A 16,330-nucleotide genomic window follows, 5' to 3' on the forward strand; every position below is an offset into this window, starting at 1 on the left:
AGAACTGTGCACATTTAATGTGTACAATTTTTTAAGTCTGGACATGCAAACACTTGCCTTACCATCACCACACATAAGATAATAGATATATTCAACATCCACCAGAATTTCTGTATCTCCCATTGTGTTTTTGTTTTTGGTTTTTTTTTTTTGGTGGTAATAACACTTTATATAATGAGAACCCCCGTCTTCAGAAGTTCTCAAATATATAAAACCATACTGTTAACTTCCGGCACTAGAAGTTTCATATCTTAACATAGTCAAATGTATTAATCTTTTCCTTTATGGTTAGCACTTTTTGTGTCTTATTTTAAGAGCCTATGTTGTTCTTCCCCTGCAAAAAATATTCTAGAGCTTCTTTGAAAGTGAGAAGGAATTACACACACAGAACCATAAAACAAAGGTTAAAGAAATCTCAAAGTTATGTTTAATTTTCTATTTTTGGTTTATGAAAGATTATAGAACGTCAACCCCATGAAGGCAGGACTTTGACATACCTCGTTCTTCTTTCAGTCCCCCAAACCTACCACAGTGCCCGATATGCAGCCAGGGCTGCACACATAAGTACATATTTATATGTGTTAGATAAAGATTAGATTACAGACAAAAACAGAGTGACTGTTGGCTTTACGTAAGACAAAAATACAAACCTAGCCAGTATATTTCAAAGTCACCTCTGAGCTGAGGTGATAAACAAAGGTAGTTAAGAGTATAAAAATGACTTAAAAAATCAGATCTATATTATATTTCTGATGTACGATAAACAGATTTATTGAATCTTAGAAATTAGTTGATAAAAAATCTTGTCATTTAAACCCAATGTATCAAGGCACTTGGGTGGCTCAACTGTTTAAGCGTCTGACTCTTGATTTTGGCTCATGTCATGATCTCAGAGTTGTGAGATCGAGCTCTTTGTGGGGCTCTGTCCTGGGTGTGGAGCCTGCTTAAGATTCTCTTCTCCCCCCACCAAAAATGAAAAAACAAATAAATAAATAAAGCTAGCGTTATCAAAAGCATAAAATGACAGCACATATGATCTTCTTTACCAGTAAAATAAACTTAGCACTAATTAAATTTACTTAAAAAGTAAACTAAATAAGTAGCACCTTGTTACAATGTAAAAAAGGAAAAATTGAATTAACAAACCACCAAGGAGCAGGATGAGTCCTTACTTTCTGTTCTGCTGCTGTCTCTGATGCAAGAGCCGACGGTGCTGTGGATGGAGGTGAGTCGTGTCTGGCCTAAACATTGGGGCCTGAGATCTAAGAAAAAAAAGGGAAAGGTTTTTAATTCTGTTGTTCTGTGATCTGAAGTTTTAGAGAATGTTGTCAATACAGGCTAACCTCACACAGCACACTCAAGGGAATATTCAAGTCTATCCTCAGATCTTTCAGAAGGAAAAGACTGTAGTGCTTTTAAATGTCTTCTACAAAGACTAATTCTCAACTCCTAAGAAGAGGACCATAAAATTTGAGTGAATTCGCAGGGAAGCAGTGTAACTATTTTCTTCTTCCTCCTAACTGTAAACAGAAGTCTCAAAAGATTTAATGTGTTTTAGTTTCAACTATTTGGGAATCACACTGAAAATTTATGTGTGATAGTCACTTTATGTCAACTTGGCCATAGGCTATGGTGCCCAGTTGTTTGGTTAAACACCAGTCTAACAATAATATTGTTATTAAGAAATAAGGAAAAAGAGGACTTTTGAAAATGTGGGTGGGCCTTGCCCAACCAGCTGAAGGCACTAAGAGCAAAAACCTGCTATTTCCCAGACACGAAGCAATTCTGCCTCAAGCCTGAAACACAGAAGTGCTGCCTGAGCTTCCAACCTGCCAGCCTAACCTACAAATTTCAGACTCAAGCATGCAAGTTCAACTCTCATCTGAACTTCCACTTTCCTGGCCTGCTTTATGGATTTCCTTAGCCATTTCTTAAAATAAATCTTTTCATTATATAAAGAAAAACGTATGTGCATATATACATATGTATGTGTGTATATGTACAAATACTTCATTGGTTCTGTTTCTCTGAGGAATCCTGATACTATATGACATGTAATAAAATACAATCTCACTAGAAGCAGAAACTTAAACCCCTATTATAAAACCAGATTAGAAGTGAGCAACTTGGCTAGCACCGAGATAGGCTGACCTCTCAGCATCAACATCTCTGGTTTTTAGCATTTGGTAATTCTTGTTACATAATAAGCACTTTGTGCACGTGGATGTTTATCAAATGGATATAAAATGAGACCTAAGAAAGGTTAGAAGAAATAAAGGGGTGATTAGCAATATGCAAATTACACAGGAAGCACGTGACTTTAGGAAAATGTTAATTCATAAGAATGCCTGGAGACCGTCAAACACTTTTGTGTCTGACAAGAAGACGATCCAGTAACATCTCAAAACAAACAGATCCCTTGCAGACATGGAAGCCTCACTGATAAAGAGCCTTGGGCGACTGATGGGTAGAGTGGCATTAGTTTGCACACCTTAGGTTTTGCAGGTGAGGCCCTGGGCCGGGGGAGTGCTGCTGTGGAGGCGGCGGAGCGGCAGGGGGCGCAGCACTAAAGAAGGCACGGAAGCCAGGTGCTGGGGGAAGCACCTGCCCTACTCGCCCTTGCAGCAACTTGGGATTCATGGCAGCAAGCGGACTACCAACAAATCCAGGGACCCGTGCAAACTGGCTGGGAGACATCCGTCCAGGCGGTAGCTAGAAAGAGGGACAAGATCTCAGATTTAGTGAATCAGCAAGCCTCTTGCTTTTATCCACAGAAAAGTGAATACTGTTTCCATCAATAACTTTGTTTGAAAAAGTGAAGGAATAAAATAAGAGGCAGTAGAGACTGATTAACAGCAAAGAGAGGTATTACCTATGAATGTTAGGAAAGCAAGAGAGCTCTTCATGGGTCGGGCTCATCACAGGCTTACCTGTGCTCCTCCAAGAAGCTGTGCTCTCTGGAGGGGGCTGAGAACAGGAGGAACACTAGGAGGGAAAGGGTGACCAAGCAGGGAAGAGTTCTAGGGGGAAAAAAAAAAAAGACAAAAAATTATACACATTCTGTGAAATTTGTAAATCGATATAAAGGAATTTAGTAGGAATGCAGAATAAACTTGGATATAAAAAACTTGGGATATAAAAAAGCTGTCTATGGAAGGAATATGAAAGAGAGCAATGCTAGACATCAGGAAGCACTATGATCATGTAACCTGAAGAAGGAGGCAGTAGGATGAGGGACTGAAATAGCAGGAAACCGGATGACCATGCAGGGTGTGAATTCTTAAAGATAAAAAAAAAAGCTCAGGTATGAAACAACTGAACATGATGAACCATGTCTTCTGACCTGGGGACCGTAACATCCAGAAATTCAAGTATGGAGACTATAATAAGCGCACCTAATTTAGGAGACCTCTGTATACTATTGGTGATCAGAAACCATATGCTGCATGTTTTCATCAGGACGTGAAGGCACATACCGGGACACTGCAGAGCTGGTTTGGAGACATCCTCTCACCATAGGGAGCAGGGTAACGTGGTGGCATCGGGGGCCGGACATGGACAGGCTTCGGACACAGGATCTATTAGGACAAACATATACACAACTACACTCAATGAAGTCAGTTTTTCCTCCACCTACTCTCCCTCCCCTCGAGTACTGGTAGAGACACAGAACTCAATGCAAAGCCCTACTTCTAAGCGAATTGCTACGGCTATGGGTTCACGTAAGAACCTTTGGTCACTTCCTCTCGTAAACACCAAGCAATGTGCCACTTGTAACTGAGGAAGATTTAGCTAATTCTCCAGTTATCCCCACCCTTCCATGCTATCTGAGGGAGGTACCAACAGATATTCTGGCTTGCAATTCTCTGCAAGAGGATATTATTTTGGTAGCAGCGAGGGAGAAGGAATGATAAGAAAGCTGGAGGATTAACTAAGTCCTATTCTGAAGCCCCTGTGATATGGCCGCCATGCTCAGCTCTTTTGTGATACATTGGGACTCCACCGTTTTACAGAATACTGAGCCTAACTAGGGCCATACCAACACCACCCTCCCCCCATACCTTCCAAATTGGCCTTCCTTTTCAGCTGCTGGTTTCAGGTGGAGGAAAGTCTATGGAACAGGACTGCACAGGCTCTAGGGAAAGCAGGGATATCTTAAAGGTAAAAAGGGATGTGGACAATGCTGTGTGTTCCCACTCCCCCCAGCTTTCAGTTACCTCTCTGCCAATGTTGAGGGCAGCCAGCAAAACACTGAAAAGGATATATACACTAAATGTGGTTAACTACCCTTTTTCTCCCCCAATTAAAAGGCAGCAGCAACAGGAGCAGCACCAGAAAAGGGCATTAGGGAATGTGTCTCTTATTTGTACTAACTTCTCCTCTAATTGGCTATCTCTCTTTCTAATCTAACGCCTACCCAAAACTTCCACCCTCCTCCCAGCATCGCCAACTTCCCAAATAATTTTGCCCAGATTCCCAATATCCTGGGCTGAGTGCCTGTTAATGAGAGGTACCTGTTGGTTGAAGCTGGGTACAGCCATCTGCTTAGGTGGGGTGCCTATGGGGACGGCTCTAACAGGAGGACTTCCAATGATAGGTGACGTTGACCGCCGTGGTAATGCGCGCTCAGAAAGGTCTCGATCGTCTTCTGGACCCTGCGGGGGCCTCTGAGGCAGGGCATATTCTAATACAGATACTGTAGGCATTTCCTAATCGACAAAATCATTAAAAAAAAAAAAAGAAAATTAGTCCATAACAAATGTTTAATAATCTGCACAGATGCCAAAAGCATCTTAAGAAATTTTAAAATTTTATTTCATATCCAGTTAACATTCCCTCTCTTTGGTGCCCTCTGAATTTTGATAAATACATATCATGGATCTACTGCCACAATCAAGAACAGAGCAGTTCTGTCACTCCCCAAACTCCTGTTGTAGTGTCCCTTAGCAGACAACCACTGGTAGACACTGACCTGTTCTTCATTCCTATGGTTCTGCCTAGAAATGACTTAAGCAATTTGAATTATACGCTAACAAATTCGAATAATAATGGCTCCCTTTCAACCTTTCAAAATAAAGCACCAATGAACACTGCATGAAGGCTGAGTAAATAAATGTACAATCAACAGGTACAGCTATGAGGAGGTCAAGTAATCAACACAATAACAGCCAATGCTATACATCAACACATTGCTTCAGTAAGGAAAGGGTCAAGACAGGAGTTTTCGGATACTAGGAATTTGTATAAGGAGAACATGTTTCATACCTGAGCAAGCAGTGGCCCTCGGATTCGCCTCAGAACTTCAGACCCATCCCAGATGCTGGAATTCAGACTTCCTGGTTGGGGCTACAAAAAAGGAAACACATACACAAAGTCTGGAGTAGTGAGAGGTTTCGGGACGCTCTAACTGCTTTTGGCGAACAAGGCTCCAAGAGAGTCTCAACTGCTTGAGAAGACGAAATTACAGCGCTCCAGACGACACCTGACTCCCCCCTTCACCTGCTCCCATCAGGGATTATAGCAACAATTTTCTACGGTATATGGAAGCTTCGCAGGGTGGCAGCTGAACCAAACGGCACAGCTCAGTACTTCACCTCAGTTACTGGTCAGCTCTAGTTCTCCGATCAGCGTGACTTACTCACTTGCAGAACTGGCCTGGTCTGCACTGCCCTCATGATAGCTGGATCTTCTAGCTCATTTTCAATCACCATCTTACTGAGCCTTTCTGCCAGATTCTCCTCATGGTCACCCAGCAAGTCCATCTCCTCCCTTTCTCCGTTGCCTGTTTGCTCATTAGCTGCCGCCGGCAGCTTCTCTTCCAGTTCAGCAAGGCGCTCATGTGCCTCCTGCCAATCATCATCTATAAGAAAATCACAAGAAACATAGTTTCTACTGAGACTAAAGGTTGGATGAAATTCTTCTGTTAACCAAATGAACAACTCTAACTTCAGAAGACAGTACATTTCTGCTTGAGAGAAACAAAGTAAGATTTAAACTAAGGGTCATAGGAAAGTGGGCTTTTCACTATTAAGGACAGTTAACATCCTACCAGGAATATAATTCAAGCACTTAGAGGGACAACTTAATTCATTACCAATGGCATTCAAACTTATTCTGAAAATAGTTTCTAAGCCGGTGACAGGTATGTACACAACAACTCACTGGTTTTGAGATTCTTTTTTTTTTTTTTTTTTTTTGGTAAGATTTGTATTTTTTTTTTTTAAAGATTTTATTTATTTATTTGACAGAGAGAGATCACAAGTAGGCAGAGAGGCAGGCAGAGAGAGAGAGAGAGAGGAGGAAGCAGGCTCCCTGCTGAGCAGAGAGCCCGATGCGGGACTCGATCTCAGGACCCTGAGATCATGACCTGAGCTGTTAGCAGAGGCTTAACCCACTGAGCCACCCAGGCGCCCAAGATTTGTATTTTTTTATCAGAGACTGCGCACATGCGAGTGCACAAGCAGGGGGAGTGGCAGGCAGAGGGAGAAGCAGACTCCCCACTGAGCAAGAAGGGACTCTGATCCCAGGGCCCTGGGACCATGTCTTGAGCCAAAGGCAGACACTTAACTGATGAGCCACCCAGGCATCCCTAATTTTGAGATTCTATGACATATCAGGCAAAAAAGGGAAGTTAAAACCCACTGCGTTAGCATACATGTTCTTTTAGATTATACCTGACATCTTCTTTACGAGCTCTCAAATCTACTCATTTCATTCAATTAATATTTGTTGAGCACCTATTATGTGTTAATGTTTTAGGCACATGGGATAGATCAGTGTACAAAAGACAAAAAGATCCCTGGTCTCCTGCAACTTTCCCTCAAGCAGGGAAGAGACAGATAATAGATAAAAAACGTAACAAATAAGTAACTTAGATTCTGTATGAGATGAAATACTATATAGGTATATGGAGGAAAAGCAGGTTGAAAACTTTAAATGGGACAGAGAGGTACACCTCATTGTGAGGGTGACATCTGAGCAAAGATTCAAGGGTAAGATAGCTAGCCGTGTAGATTATCTGGGAGAAGAGTGTTCCACGTAGAAGGCCAGTCAGTAGAAAGGACTTAAAAACAAGGGATGATTCTGAGAGTCAACTAGGACTGTGTCTGGATTGGAATGATCAAAGAGGAAGAGCAGGAAAAAAGAGTGAGGCCAAGTAGGTAGTAGGAGGGAGCTCCTTCTAGGCCTTTTGGGTCACTCTGATTGACATGGGGGGGCCACTGGAGGTTTTGATGTGGCCTTTCTGAAACAAACAGTCTGGCTGCTGTACTGAGAACAGATTCGGGATGTGAGGGGTGGGCAGGAAAAGGAGAAAAAACACCGGAGGCATGGAGGCCTGCCGGGTGGCTACTGCAGCAACACCAGGGCAAAGGTGGTGGCGACCCGCAGCTGGGTCCAGTCCTTTTCCACGCTGACAATGTCCTCGCTATTCCTGCACACTCCTATATGGTTTGTAGCTCTAGCACTAGCTTGTTTTCTCATTCTGTATGCTGACGCAGAGTTATTTTGGAGTCCTGCTACAGCACAGGTAAAAATCTTCACAACCCTCCGTCAGCTTTAGAACTAGACCTTATTTCCATCACTCTGTCATTCCAGTGCTCCTCCATCTCATTCATCCATTCTGCTTCCACTGCAAAAGTTCGACTCAATGTTTTTCTCCTTCTGGCATTCAAATTCAGATACCTTTTCCTCCTTTTGGAAACATTCCCTAAATAGCCTTTTCATTTTAATGCTACCTTCACCTCATCTAAACATACAAGACTTTCAAACTCCACAAAAACCTAATGTATCTGTATATATTTTATTCTTAGTTCGTTCTTTACGCCCTATAAAATTCAACAGAAAATGGTAACAGATCATTCTTCTCTCTCTTAATTTTTAAAAATTTTTTCTCTCTCTTTTTAAAGATTTTGTCAGAGAGACAGCAAGTGCTCAAGCAGCACGCATAAGCAGGGGCTGAGGCAGAGGGAGAAGCAGACTTCCCACTGACCAAGGAGCCCAAAGCAGGACTGGATGGTTTGGACCCCAGGATCATGACCTGAGCCAAAGGCAGACCCTTAACCGACTGCGCCACCCAGGTGCCCTGATAATTCTCTTTATAACTAACATAAAAACACAGAATTCTTTCTGCAAGTGTCCTCAATGGCAATCCTTCTCACATAATTTTTCTATGTACCTCATTAAAAAAAAAGAGGAATGAAGAACTGGAGGCACCATAACAAGAAAAGAGAAAGATGTCTGGTATACAACAAGGTTATAATAAATGGTAGCCACTTTAAAAAAAAGAGAGAGAGATTCTTTAGATTTATTGACAATTTTCTGAGAGGCTCATGTACAACTTGTTAATATTAACTTTTTTCCTGCTTACAAAGAAAATCCTATTAATTAAAAATTTAAACATCACACAAATATATAACTTAGAAAGTTCCCCAGAATTCTACAGGTATGTCAAGTTTTTCAAAATGCAAACTATAAAGTTCAACTTGTTTCTTTTTATTTAAGCAATATATCTTGGACACTTTTCATGTATATACACTTGCATGTAACTACTGATAACACTACCTCATTCTTTTTAATGCTGTATAAGATTCTGTCCTATTGATATACTAATTTAACTTATCCCTTACTGATGGAAACTTGATTATTTGCAAATTTTCAATGTAATGATTAATACTGTAATATCTTAACATCTTATGCAAATATTTATTAAGTAGTTTAAGTCCCTTTTAAAATTCATGATTTTTATTTCATAACAATGTATCACATAAAACTGGTGATCCAAAACACAAGGGAAGGGAGACTTCCAAATGTATAATTTGGTACGATCAGAATCACTGTCTAGTCTTTGGGCACTGTGGTATATTTCAATGTATCACTTGTGGTAAAGAAAAAAATTCACTTTAGAAGAAAACTACAACATTAATTTAAATTATCAGTTATCTGGAAAAATATTCTTAAAGATTAGTGTTATTAAAAATCAATTGTACTGGGTATTACATGCAACTAATGAATCACTAACCATTACATCAAAAACTAATGATGTACTCCAGTTGGCTAATTAAATGTAAATTAAAAAAAAATCAATGTTGACATTAATATTTGTGTCATCTTTGCTAAGGAAGAGTAAGCTGAGTACGTTTTAAAGGACAGATTGTTTTTTGTAATTTTACTAATTCAGTGATGCCAAAAAATGGGGACTCTATAATCCTGAATGAGGGGATTTTTTTAAACATTTATTTCCCCAATTTAAGAAGTTAATTTGTGGGTGCCTGGGTGGCTCAGTGGGTTGAGCCTCTGCCTTCGGCTCGGGTCATGATCTCAGGGTCCTGGGATCGAGTCCCGCATCAGGCTCTGCTTGGCAGTGAGCCTGCTTCCTCCTCTCTCTCTGCCTGCCTCTCTGCCTACTTGTGATCTCTCTGTCAAATAAATAAAAAAAATCTTAAAAAAAAAGTTAATTTGTTAGTGGATTGCTCTAATGCAGAAGGATTCTTAAACTTGTGTTGTTTTCATTCACCACCTCCCATACTCATGCTTACTAAGTTTGTCAGAGCCTACCAAAGATGAACAGTTTGTCCTTAATTTAAAAAAACACTCGTTAAATAGCCCTATTCTGCAAGAAGGGCTCTGTTGTGAATTAACTATTACTGTCTGAACGATGTAAGCAAAGGAATCTAAGCCACAGAATCCCATCATTATCATTTTAGGTTTTCCTTGCTCTTGTGAAAACTCATGTGAAGCAGTCAAGAGATCACAAGCCCCTACTATTAGAGGATACTTCACTCGTATCTTTTTCAAATGACCTAAAAATAAAGTTACTCAGATATAACAAAGCTTGACCCTGATCCATAATGGTCAAAATAATAAAGGGTAGGCAAAGGTATACCAGAAAAATGAAGAAAAAGAAGTTTTTGTTTTCCTTCAACTAATTAATCTCTACCTTGATGTGACCGGTTACTGAATCCACCCACAGCTAGCAACTAGCTTGCCCCACCCCCCGCAACTCCCCACTGGCTATCTCAGGAATAATTCTGAATAAATACCACATGAAAAGGCAGTACAGGTGATTTAATTTTCAGACAACCTAAGTCCCTAAATATTATAGCAGCTATCAATAGAAGGGAAGTGGAAACAATGGGGGGCTCTTCCAAGCAGAGGCAGAAGATTCCAGAGATTCCCCAAGGACTGTTTAAACATAACTGGTAGTTTACCCTGATTGCATTTACAGTTACTTCGCCTCTCTCATAGTCTTCTATCTCATTTGTAAAAATGAGGATAATAACAGTACCTACCTCACAGGGTTCTTGTGAGGATTAATAATAAAAATAAAACATTCATAATGGCGCCTAGCAGATAATAAGCACTCTGCAAGTGTGAACTTTTATTTTTAGAGAATGAGCTGAGATTACTGTGGCTATTTACTGCCCTAAAGATGATGTAAACATTTTTCCATGCAGAAGACAAGGACTAGTTTCTTAAGGAAAGATGACATCAGAGCATTAGTAGCCAGTGACTTAAAATAACTACTAACAAGTATCATTCAAGACACTCACTCTGTGAGTTAAAAACTGTCAAACCATAACATATGTCCAAGGTCTGACATTTTACCTCCTGATTTAAATTCTTCACACCAGCTATGTATCTACCTGTACGGTGCATTAAACAAATCACAGGCTGACTTAGCAATTTTTTTAATAAATAAATCTGGGGGCACCTGGGTGGCTCAGTGGGTTAAGCCTCTGCCTTTGGCTCAGGTCATGGTCTCAGGGTCCTGGGATCGAGTCCCACATCAGGCTCTCTGCTTGGCAGGGAGCCTGCTTCCCCCTCTATCTCTGCCTGCCTCTCTGCCTACTTGTGATTTCTCTCTCTGTGTGTCAAACAAATAAATAAAATCTTTAATAAATAAATAAATAAATCTGTACAATATTTGTATCAAGATATTATGAAGATGTAAGTTAAAAAAAAGATTTTATTTGAGAGGGAGCATGCCCAAGCATGCGAGAGCATGAGTGTTGGGGGGTGGGGGGAGTTTGGGGGTAGAGGAAGAGGGACACGCAGACCAAGCAGACTCTCCACTGAGCAGGGAGCCAGCCACGGGGCTTGGTCCCAGGACCCTGAGATCACAACCTGTGCCAAAGTCAGACACTCAACCAACTGGGCCACTGAAGAATTAAGATTTTAACTTGAGGGACATGTGGGTGGCTCAGTCAGTTAAGTGTCCAGCTCTTGATTTCAGCTCAGGTCCTGAGATCGAGCCCTGTACTGGCGTCCCTGTTGAGCACCAAGACTACTTAAGATTCTCTCTCCCTCTGCCCCTCCCCCCCAACTCATATGCACACATATGCTCTCTCTCTCCCTAAGATTTTAACTTTATAATTAGTGTATATTGTAAAGATTCATATTTGGACATCTTTTCCCCATTACAAACTTTGCTGACCAAGAAAAGTCTTTCTTAATCACTTGTGCCCTAAGGTACAAAGTGGGCTAACCATATGCTATTTCACTGCCTTTACTTTTTGCTACCTGTTCTTTTAAAGTATAACCCTAGTGGCTTTTTCAACGTGTGTGCACTTTTCTTTTTTCCCATCATATCATATACAGTTCTGTACACTCTAATGTCCTTTTAAGGCAATATTTTCCCTAACTTGTGAGGAACACAGAAGCAGAAAAAGACTGTCCATAGCACGCTGGAAGTCAATGAGAAGAGATAAACTATTACTCTTCTGTCCAGGTTCAAAACTGAGGACATTTTAGTATGCTGTCTCATTTTAATATAGTATCTATAAATCAATCCCACCAACTTTATTTAAACCTGAGGAATTTGCTTAAAAAAATAGTAACATTCAGTACAATACTTTAAGAGAAAAGAAGTCCTAGAAACATGCACACAATGTCTGTAACCTCTATTGTATCCTACAGGGTTATTACTAAACTAACTTCCAAATACAATTTGCAATTCATGTCAGTTCCTTGCATTTGCAATTCTAGTCAACATCTCTTCCCCAGTGATCTCCATGGAGAGAGAACAGCATCTTAGATCATGTCATCCTCTTGTAGGATCTCATCTCCTAAACTATGGCTATGATCCAAAAGGTCTTTGGTTTCCTTCTGTAATCAGTCTCACTTCTACCTTAAGTGGTTCTCCTGCTGCTCCTGAGAGTGGCAGTTTTAATCTCTACCGAATTTTGTAAACTTTGACTAAAAATACTATGTGTTCTCATTTTTCCCAGTTAATTCAACTTGGTCTAAGTTTTAATAAATTCAAGTGGGTCACATCATTGCAAAACGAGTAGCCACTTTCACACCTTTAAAACCTTTTGTTTTTGATATTAAACATCTTAAGATCAGTCACTATTGTGAAATTTCCTCTTGCTACTTAACTTTGAATATTTGTTGCATAGACAGAAATGCTGATTTCAAAGAAATCACACAGATTTACACATCCCAACAGAAACATTCTTATTGCTACTTTTCTACACCAATGGTTAAAGCAAAAATATTTGCATTAACTCTTACCTCTTTTTTAAAATACATTTTATTAGTATATTTGCTTAAGGATCTCTAATTCTCAAACTTTATCATATAAATCTGTTGCCTAAGTTTCCCATTTTAGATTACTATAACTCTGAGCCATGTTAAGTTTAGCCTGACTCTTTAATTGTTTACCCTTTATAACTCCTAAAATATTTATCTATATCTAGGGATGGGAAACTTTCATCTGTGCGAGCACTTTTCTAACTTATGAAGACTTCCTATCACCACAATTCTTAGAATAAAATGTTTTTTATTTTACTGAAGATACTATGTAAGGCAATAGCGGGGTCATGCAATATACCAATGGTTACCTGAGTTTTAAAACATACACACCCAAGGCCAAGTTTTCCTTTAGTCTACTAATTTTCCAAAACTTACATGTTCCATAAATAAAAATTTCCTTCTTCTAGGATTATTTCAAATCTTTATACAATGTCTACTTGTCTAATGACTAGCATACCTTAGAGCATCAACCTAGAGCTATAGATATTATAGCCAGAAGGCACAGGGCTCAGAAAGCATCTGGTTTTTTATATAAATGAGGCAAAAAAGGGGCCCAGGGGATTGAGGTAGATGCTTCCAGTGAAGACTGAACTATTCTGAGACCAAGAATAGAATATTTTGCTAAATTTGTGAATGTAGTTACTCCTACTAAGACAAAGCACTTACAAAAGAGAACACTGGAAGAACAAGAGACCTAGATGACATTAAAAGAGAAAGATGTCACTTACCAACAGCACCTGACCCAAATGTATCATCATTGAATTGATCAATCTCTTCATCTTCTTCTCCCAAGCCCTGAAATGCATCTTCATCTTCATCCAGAGGACAATCCTCTAAAGACTAAAAAAAGAGAAAAGAGATTAGCTATTCATGAAGTTCACACCTTCATTTAAAAAATGTCCATTTTGGGGCGCCTGAGTGGCTCAGTTGGTTAAGTGACTGCCTTAGGCTCAGGTCACGATCCTGGAGTCCCCAGATAGAGTCCCACATCCGGCTCCCTACTTGGCAAGGAGTCTGCTGCTTCCTCTACCTCTTCCCTCTCATGCTCTCTTTCTCTCTCATTCTCTCTCTCTCTCAAATAAATAAAATCTTTAAAAAAATGTTCATTTTGTCTTCCCAATCATCAGAATAGCTTATGATCTCTTGTAAACACATCATTTTTTCTACCTCCAATTTCCCTGACATTGAAAAATGGCAGTATCTTCTTTCAGTTTCTCTTTTCCGAAACACTTCATTTCTCTATCAAGAATCTAATAACAGTATTTCTTCATGCAACCAAGAAATTAGGCCCCCAACTTTCTTGATATCACTGGTTAGAATAGTAATGACAACTCAAAATGCACACTTTATCATTACTTTGAGTTTTATGTATATCTTTCAACAAAAGTATCATGTTCCTCATTTTTAGGTCAAAATTTCAACTATTTTATTATGTCCTCTTAAAGTTTTCTCTTCATTTCCCCCCTTCTGTTTTCATCTGGTGATGAAACAGAAGGCTAAAATCTCAAACCCAATTAAGTGAACTCTGGAAAAGCTATGATATGGTGAGTTCAAGTTGTGGCCCCCTTCTTACAAGTGGTGCAAACTTGGCTAACTCATATTCTGGTTAACTCATTAAACACGTCTAAGTACCTAGTGTGTCTCCAGCTCTGCATTTGCTCAGAGTGGCAACAAAGGGACAATACCTTAGAGAGTTGTAAGGATTAAATGAAGCAAAGACTGTAGATTTGCTAAACAATGCTAGTTATCACCACAATTTAGGTCAGTTGTATTTTAAATACCACCCGCCCTTTTCAGTTTTCAACTGATTTATTTTCCAAGTTCTCTTCTTTTGGAAACTGCCTACTGCAGCTCATCCTCTCTCTCCACGCTTACATCAAGTCAGTTTGGTCTTGAACCATTCCTATCAAGTATCAAGTACCTGTGGCCCCAATTTTCAAAGACTCAGAATCACAATACCACACATCGATAGCAGGTCTGTGATACACCTTGCCAGGCAACCTCCTTAAATAGGCTTTCCCAAAGGCAAGGTTAGGCCAAAAGGCCATTCTACCCGTCTTAAACCCTTCCGAACTTCCACAAAGCAGGCATGCAACAGCCTCCACAGCAGAGGCAACTTCCAGCGGCACTCCCCTCCAAATCGCCAAGATCAACTTAACCAAATCACTGTTTTTTTAAATTAGAAAGACTCTTCGGGATCACCCAGAGCAGCCCTTTCAGTCTACAAGTCTAGAAACTTTTTTTTTTTTTTTAAAGATTTTATTTATTTATTTGACAGGCAGAGATCACAAGTAGGCAGAGAGGCAGGCAGAGAGAGGAAGGGAAGCAGGCTCCCCGCTGTGCAGAGAGCCCGATGCGGGGCTCGATCCCAGGACCCTGGGATCATGACCTGAGCCGAAGGCAGCGGCTTAACCCACTGAGCCACCCAGGCGCCCCAAGTCTAGAAACTTTTTGTCCAGAGACTAGGAGTAGCTCAAGGTCATACAGCGAGTTAGTGGCAGGGGCAGGACTCTCGACTATTGCTACATTCCCGGGATGGTCACCAAACACAGGTCTCGTTCCCCTCGCCCGGAACTTCTACGGGACACGCCCCCTCCCAACTCGGAGCCCTCTTTGGTAAACCGTCTCGGGCCTCAGTAAAGGGCAAGTCCAGGCCCCCCTGACCCGCTGGGTGCCCGTGCGCACGGGTGTGTGTGTAATTGGGGGGGGAGGTGGTTCCGGGTCCAGGGCGGGAAACGCGTCTCTAGGCTTTCCCGGGAGACTCTCCCTCAAGAAGAGCCAGCGGATGGGTGCAAGGCTCTCCCCTCCGCGGCTCCTGCCGGGGTGCGGGTGGGGGATGGCCTGGTTACAGCACTTAACGGGCCCTCCCCACCCCAAAACAGAGGCCAACTCTCCCCAGCGGACTGATAGGACAGTCCCGCCCCCTGGAGCCGGCTCAGCGCCCTCGGATTAAAGCCGCGACCCCAGGCCCCAAGCGTTCTACTCGGTCCCCTGGGTCCCGCCGCCAGCCCCCTCCTTCCCCAGGGGCGCGGAACCGACGCGCGGGGGGTGAGAGAGGAAAGGGGGCGCGGGAGGGAGGGAGGGGTCACTTCCGGTCGCAAGAGCTCACCTCGTAGCGGAACATTCTTGGGGAGGGGGGGAGGGAGCGGGGAGGGGAACGGGGGAGGGAGGGAAGAAGCGCTGACTCCCCGGCTCCTCCGCGCGCGGGTCCTCCACCGGCTCGCGACCCCTGGCCGCCGCCGTACGCCGGAGCGTGCGTGGGAACGTGCACAGGCGCGCCTCGGGGAGGGCGCCCGCCCCGCTCGGCGCCCGGCGCGGCGGCTGCGCGGAGACAGATTTGGCGTCCCGCTTCCTAGTCTCAGCGGCGGGAAGGAGGTCCCGTGGAGAGAGACTGCGCACGCGCCGCCCGTCGGGGGCTTCCTCGCGAGCCCGACTCGCAGCTCCGCCCCCGGCTTCTCTGCGCCCGCCCAGCGCTCAGGTCCGAGTCACGAGTTTTCCGTCACCGACGGGGCGGAGAAAACGCCTGTGATTGTCACAGGCTATGGCATTAGAGAGTCCCAGGCAGATCCTGGGCTCGGAGAAATGGAGGTTCCTGGGCTCTTTTTCCAGCGACCAGCGCGGTCTTCGGGGGGCTCGGTGGTCCTGGCGAGACACCCTGTGCACAGAGTGGAGGGGGCAAAACCCGACAGGTGCAGGTCCTCGAAAGGGGCTGAATTCGTCGCCTCTGTGAGCGGCACGCCACCCGCTGAGTCCACAGCAGGTCGGGGCTGTGATTTATGTGTCTCGAGGTGATGAC

At 42.3% G+C, this 16,330-nt stretch overlaps 1 protein-coding gene across 1 annotated transcript in view; it reads right to left on the bottom strand.

The window, feature by feature from the left end:
* PATL1 (PAT1 homolog 1, processing body mRNA decay factor) overlaps nucleotides 1–15,855 on the bottom strand; it is a 30,585-nt gene extending 14,730 nt beyond the window's left edge. Inside the window, exons 1-9 of the mRNA XM_032879111.1 lie at nucleotides 15,644–15,855; nucleotides 13,263–13,374; nucleotides 5,643–5,860; nucleotides 5,266–5,346; nucleotides 4,515–4,709; nucleotides 3,477–3,578; nucleotides 2,931–3,020; nucleotides 2,492–2,712; nucleotides 1,173–1,262 (exon numbers count right to left, since the gene is read on the bottom strand). Of these exons, the coding sequence (XP_032735002.1) occupies nucleotides 1,173–1,262; nucleotides 2,492–2,712; nucleotides 2,931–3,020; nucleotides 3,477–3,578; nucleotides 4,515–4,709; nucleotides 5,266–5,346; nucleotides 5,643–5,860; nucleotides 13,263–13,374; nucleotides 15,644–15,658 (1,124 nt within the window). The 5' untranslated portion in view covers nucleotides 15,659–15,855. The remainder of the gene's footprint in view (nucleotides 1–1,172; nucleotides 1,263–2,491; nucleotides 2,713–2,930; nucleotides 3,021–3,476; nucleotides 3,579–4,514; nucleotides 4,710–5,265; nucleotides 5,347–5,642; nucleotides 5,861–13,262; nucleotides 13,375–15,643) is intronic.
* Between the last annotated feature and the right edge of the window lie 475 nt (nucleotides 15,856–16,330).

The sequence above is a fragment of the Lontra canadensis genome, unplaced genomic scaffold, assembly GCF_010015895.1.
Source record: "Lontra canadensis isolate GAN:19392208 unplaced genomic scaffold, GSC_riverotter_1.0 scaffold66, whole genome shotgun sequence".
NCBI classification, from domain to species: Eukaryota; Metazoa; Chordata; class Mammalia; order Carnivora; family Mustelidae; genus Lontra; species Lontra canadensis.